A 6,000-nucleotide genomic window follows, 5' to 3' on the forward strand; every position below is an offset into this window, starting at 1 on the left:
CACCAAATCCACACCTCATCAAAATGCACCAAACCCCCCGCCCCCCTCCCAATGCAGCAGCTCTGCCCGCTAGTGACACCTGTGGACAAAAAGTGACACGGCGCTTAATATTTCATGGGGCATGCACAGTGGGGCGCGTAATCCAAAGTGAATTCCCTCAGAGCGCTTGCATTTACATGAAATCAAGTCACTCCGCATCAGTCACATCACCTGCAAAGACCCCTGGTCCCCCCCACCCCCCACTGTAAGGCCACCCTCCCTTTCCGTCTACGCGCACACGATCGAGCGAAGGGGAAGAGGCTGCATCATTCATGAGGGTTAAGGCAGACCAGCGAGTGAGCGAAAGAGCAGTTTCTCTACTTTCCCTGCTTCCGTCTTACACCGTCCCGACTAAATGGATGCCGCTCTGCGTTCTAAGAAGCTGCGGTTAGGCCGCTGTGTGTGTGTGTGTGCGTTTTCAAATCGTGCCTCCTTTTTTTCTCCACCGCTGCCAAAGCCTCACATCAACGAGGCATTTCGACCGCACAAGAGCGGACCCTGTGCGGGACCGAGCGCTTCCTCCCTGCCAATTAGCTGACAGCGGGAAAATGCATCATTTATTAATCGCTCTAAAAAAGACCAAAGAGAGGAGGGGGAGGACGGCACTGGGCAAAAATAAAGCACTTAAAAACCAAGCCGCTGCCGCCGCGTTTGACAGCAAGTCCGTTAACGAGTGGTGAATTCTGACAATGTTCGCTATCTGTCACTGAGACGATTCCAGTGCTCCTCCTCTCCTTCAAGCTGATCCCGGACAAAAACACAAAACGTCAAGTGTCTCCAAAAGCTGTGAGCCATTAAAACTGTCACAAAGAACAAAGGATTAGAAATTTTAAAAGACGCGGTGACAATCTTTCTCACAATCAAGAAGAGTGACGTAATTTCACTCAAATTTCATTCAAATTAAAAAAATATAAATAATAAATCACCGTACTTTAGACCCACTGCCTCGTGACGACGGTCAAACCTTGGCACTATTCTTTTGCTTTAAAGTGCTGCCTTCGTGATTTGTTTGTGGCCATGTTGTGGCTCCCCAAGAGGCATTTCTCGAACCCAGTTCAATAAAGCAATCAAACTCTCAAAAAGAAAAAAATATCCATCCAACAGTCATAAACTCACAAGGCCATCTAATGTCCTGTAGGTGGCAGTATAGTCTGGGACGCCATGTGGGGGCCCGGCTGGAATCAAGCTACTCAACGTTCACCTTCAACAACATTTCCTCAAAGTCGAGAGTGTTCTTGATTGCGAGAGGGAAGTTGGGAGCGCGTCTAAAAACTTTGCCATCTTCGGGCCTGGCCCTCCAGAGAGAGCACGTGTTTGCTTCATCCCCTCTCGCTCAAACGCTCTCACGCGGGGGGGGGGGGGGAGATCAGACCTCTTCGCCCTTGGCTGCCCCGGTCCGGTGAAATCCGTCCCAGTTGGGGAGGGGTGCCATTAATATTTGAAGTGAAGCGCTCCTGTTAAAAGCTCTTTCTGCTGCAAAATACCTCTCATAATCCCCCCCCCCCCCCCCCCCGCCCCACTACATGCAAAAATAACACAAAATGCTCGCTCTTCACATGGGACCTGCAGCCAGATGCTTGGCAGCTTGCTGTCTATTTTTGTCATTGTCGGGGTCTCACGGCAGCCCGGAGTTGAATTCTAGTGATACTACGATCAGATGATGACTCACTTTTACAAGTGCAACACGAGCGATAGCTTTTTACTACAAAATCGCAATTTCAATGTGTGTGTGTGTGTGTGTGTGTGTGTGTACCGTCTGCGTTGTTGTCCTTGACGGGCTGTGTCAACAAGGGCCAGAAGTAATGGGGCCTGATGGGTAAGTTCTGTTCCTTCATCATCTTCATCAGCTCCAAAGACGCATCTGCAAGGGAAGAAAGTAGCGCTTCATGCCGTGAGCACCGTTTAGCGTTGCGCAACGTTGCTGTGGCGTACCGGTCTTCTTGGCTTCCAGAGCGCACGACAGAGCGAAGGTGAGCGGCGACGTGTGCAGCTGGCTGCCCTGCAGTTCTTTGCAGTAGTGGCCAATCTTCTCGATTGGCTGTCATTCAAAACAGTTGGTCAAAAGACAAGCACTGGAATGGATCCAAAACTCAATTCATGCTCTTTGAACTCGAACAGGCACCGTGTCCGTGTTGATGCAGTGCCTCAGGAAGAAATTTCCAAAGTTGGGTGAGTTGGCGTTGACGTCTTCCGACTGCAGGCTGGGGAAGGTTCTCAGGATGAGGAAAGCCGTGTCGTGGTGGCCTTGCGTGATGAGGCTCAGGCACAAGTTCATGGCATCTGCGAGACGAGTGTCACTTTCAAGACAAACAACTCACAGAAAGGAAGACAGGAGTGTGCACTGTGTAGTCGCACCTGGAACGTAGCCCCTCTCGTGCCTCAGCCGCTCCACCATTTCGGGGATGTGCTGCTTGTGCCCAGCCTTGGCCAGCATGTAGATCACCTCCATGATGTCTCGGTCCATCAGACTGCAGTCGGCGCTCTCCGCCTCTTCCAGCGTCTGACATGGACCAGGCATCACAGATATAAACATTTTGAGCACGCCAGGTGGAGTTTTATGCAGATGCTAACCTTCTTCAGGGCGTCCGCGTCTCCCTTGTCGGCGTAAGCGTTCAGCAGACACACAAAGGTGTCAGGACCCGGCTCAATTTCAGCTCCCCGCATGACGGACAGGATGTTCTTTGCGCTCTCTATGTCCCTGCCACACACAAAACATTTTTAGCCATGGACATGAAACGTTGTGAGACAGACAGATCTATTTAAAGTCAACAAAAAAAGTTTATGTAACAGATTCAGGGGCAAAAGCAACGGCGCTCACCCTGCTCGCGCGTGGCCTGTTATCAGCGCGTTAAAAACAGCTTCGGTGATGGGAAGGTCTTTGCTCTTCATGAAACCCAAAATGGTGCTGGGAATGAAGCGAGCACAACAACTCGTTATCAGGGATTCAGAAATAGACAAAATATTTTGAACAATCACGAATGCATTGAATACGTAAAGGAGACGTCACGTGCATGGGGTCCTAACTGGTGCATACGAGCTCATCCCGCACCATGGTGGTGGGGAGGCTAAGTACGGCAACAGCTCTGTTTAACTTTTGGCTTTACCATGAAAACATTTTGGACACCTTGAAATCTTCACTCGGTTTCACTGCCAAATCACGGTTGGAGAGGTTTAACGTCAGGGTTTGTTATTACATTAATTCGCCCACTGTGGTCTCACAATCTGGGGAAAAATTAGGAGGGCTCGCTTGTGCACATTTAACCAAAGACTGACCCGCTTCCTGAACTTTACCATTTGATGTGCAGCCACGAACTCCACCATTTTCATAAACGCAATTCAAGTGCATGTGTCTCCTTTAAAGCACAGACAATATATCCACTAGCTCACCTGGCACCTTCGATGTCTCCATTTTGGCAATAGGCTGCGATGAGTCTCTGGTAGGTAACCTATAAACACAAATGACAACTCAAACAGAACCGTGCGCAAGAACCAAGATAAAGGTCAAGATGATGATGAACTTCATTGTTTGCACTCTTTCTTCATCTTACTCTGTTTGGCAGAACGTTGGTGGCCTCCATCTTGGCCAGGAAGTCGGTGGGCGAGAACTTGAAGTCATTCTGCAGGTACACCTTCAGCAAGGCGTTGTAGTGACTCACGTCGTATTGCGCACCTACGGGGGAGGACACAACAACAATTAGCTGCTATTCAGCTTGTCTACACTATGTTCATGTCATGTGTTAATTTTTAGGGATGATGAAGATTTCGATATTTGGTGGACAATGGCGGATGTTTGAATGTTGTATAAAAAAAATATATATACAATACAAAAATAATAAAACTGAAATATATTGGCTTGCCCATTCGTCGGGCCGTAATTATCAGCAAAAAGCGCCATTGTGTGAGAGCTCTCACCCAATTCCTTCAGCTTCTCCCAGACACGGTGAGCCAGCTCTGTGCGCTCCTCCAGGCCCATTTCTGGCAGCAGAGAGCCACAGCTCCGCAGCAGGAGCAGGGCCTGGTTACCACTTGGGTAACCTGCAACAACAGCGCAACTTTGTACTCATACTTCCTTCTACTTGGAGTGTTTGTCAGCGGCAATGACCTGTCCTGCAGATGTCGTGGAAGATGCGCAGCAGCAAAGTCTTGGTGACGCGACCGGTCCTCCTCACCGAAGTGTCCAGCTTGGCCAAGGCCCAGTCGAACTGCTGAGCCTGCTTAGAGCGCACCGCCGTGCTGGGTTCGTCGCTCTTCTCCGTGGCTACTGCGTAGCTGCGGACGCATCCCGCTGCATGTGGCCACACATGACTGGAAGGGGTGAGGAAGAGAGCAACGCAGAGAAAGCAATATTTACATTCACAGTCGAGATTAGATGAATGGCCTTTCACAGTCAGTTGTGCAATGGGAAATTATTACATTTCGCTGACTTGGTCCAAAATCTTTTATTACTACAACTAATGCATTTTTCTTTCATCTTTCTATGCCGGTGAAGCATAGTGGCCAGCAGAATAATGACATGCTTTTCCACTAGATGGTATAATTATGGAACATATGCTTGTACATGCAGACATTCTTAAAACAGAATAAAAGGTTAGGTACAAAGAGGCACACATTTCCCACCAAGTAAGTAAATGTTTGAGTACATTCAGGCAGACGTGGTGGGTACGAGGCCACAGTGAACACTGTGACCTACTATTTGCGACTTTAACCTATCGTCCGTCCCCCTTCTCATTGTGACAATTGAATATAATTGCGATCATCTCATCAGTGCCCTTCAACTGACATTAACGTCGGATTTGATTCATGGCAAGATGCTGCACAGCAAACTCCGATTACACTCTAAATTTACGATAATTAACCAATGAAAATGACTCTGTGAAAATGATTAAATTAAACCTCGTACATCGTTTTATACACGACCTAAAAACAATTTTCATAACTGCAATGCAATTGTAAAAGTCCAGAAAATGACATGTATTTTATAACCTGATTACCAAACAGTGTGCATTTATATTTATTTGATATTACGCCTAGCGAACACCAGTGACAATGAATGTTATCGTAACAGCAATACAATAACATTTTTGTGTAAAAGTACAAATCATGCTTGTTTGGCAGTTGTCATTGAGTCTCAATGACATCTGCGCATCAGGCTAAAGCGCGTGGATGGCGGCTACCCAAGCTAGCGCCTTACCCGGTCTCGTTTCTCACACTCGGGCGCGTCTGTCGGGTCAAAATTCCCGTCGTGCCAACACCGACACTTCCGCTATACAACCGACTGAGTGGCGGTCCGATTCTTTCGGTCCCCACGATTTGGAGCAAGCCCGAAGGCGTAAACTTGAGGAACCGGGCTGATCTCAAGAGCGCAGCCATGTTTGCTGTTTCGCAGGGAGCAATGACGAGCGAGACTTCCGTGTTGCGTAAATAAAGGACCGCGAGACTTTGCACGCAACTTGAACGGGTCATTGAAAAGGATGGAAATTTTAGTTTATTTCAGAACTAGTTCATTTTAATAGCTGAAACCCATATTTTAACGATTCACTAAGTACATAATGACATATTTTGATCCATCCATTTTCTGAACCACTATCAATGTAAAAAAATAATAAAGTTAATAAAACTCAGAATTCACCATCTCATTAAACTAGAATCTAGTACGTATTACATAAACCATGAAAATGATTCTTGTGAAATGAAAACAAATAGGGGTTCAACTGGTTGATTCATGTGTTGTTTATTGCATCACAAACTTCTTTGAAAACTTTTATTTCAATTCCTGGATCAACATACTATTGCTTTTCCTATTTCCTTTTTTAAAGGTCTCCTCAACGAGCGTCTTTGTTTGTTCCGCATTTTTCCTTCGGCACTCTCGTCGACTGTACTCGTTCCACAGCTCTAGAGCCAGCCCGCGTGTGCCACACGAATGATCCAGCGTCCAGGCTTGAAAGAATTCACACTTCTTGG

General features: G+C 47.2%; 2 protein-coding genes across 2 annotated transcripts in view; both read right to left on the reverse strand.

Moving 5' to 3' along the window:
* lrpprc (leucine-rich pentatricopeptide repeat containing) overlaps positions 1 to 5,439 on the reverse strand; it is a 33,533-nt gene extending 28,094 nt beyond the window's left edge. The window contains exons 1-11 of the mRNA XM_049735681.1: positions 5,231 to 5,439; positions 4,142 to 4,344; positions 3,952 to 4,074; positions 3,588 to 3,709; positions 3,427 to 3,485; positions 2,858 to 2,944; positions 2,611 to 2,737; positions 2,395 to 2,539; positions 2,162 to 2,319; positions 1,972 to 2,077; positions 1,793 to 1,900 (exon numbers count right to left, since the gene is read on the reverse strand). Of these exons, the coding sequence (XP_049591638.1) occupies positions 1,793 to 1,900; positions 1,972 to 2,077; positions 2,162 to 2,319; positions 2,395 to 2,539; positions 2,611 to 2,737; positions 2,858 to 2,944; positions 3,427 to 3,485; positions 3,588 to 3,709; positions 3,952 to 4,074; positions 4,142 to 4,344; positions 5,231 to 5,409 (1,417 nt within the window). The 5' untranslated portion in view covers positions 5,410 to 5,439. The remainder of the gene's footprint in view (positions 1 to 1,792; positions 1,901 to 1,971; positions 2,078 to 2,161; positions 2,320 to 2,394; positions 2,540 to 2,610; positions 2,738 to 2,857; positions 2,945 to 3,426; positions 3,486 to 3,587; positions 3,710 to 3,951; positions 4,075 to 4,141; positions 4,345 to 5,230) is intronic.
* A 315-nt stretch (positions 5,440 to 5,754) lies between these two features.
* Positions 5,755 to 6,000, reverse strand: part of znhit2 (zinc finger, HIT-type containing 2) — a 1,939-nt gene continuing 1,693 nt past the window's right edge. Inside the window, exon 2 of the mRNA XM_049735682.1 lies at positions 5,755 to 6,000. This exon is cut by the window's right edge and continues 1,386 nt beyond it. Coding sequence (XP_049591639.1) covers positions 5,801 to 6,000 — 200 coding nt within the window. The 3' untranslated portion in view covers positions 5,755 to 5,800.

Source organism: Syngnathus scovelli, chromosome 12, assembly GCF_024217435.2.
Source record: "Syngnathus scovelli strain Florida chromosome 12, RoL_Ssco_1.2, whole genome shotgun sequence".
NCBI classification, from domain to species: domain Eukaryota; kingdom Metazoa; phylum Chordata; class Actinopteri; order Syngnathiformes; family Syngnathidae; genus Syngnathus; species Syngnathus scovelli.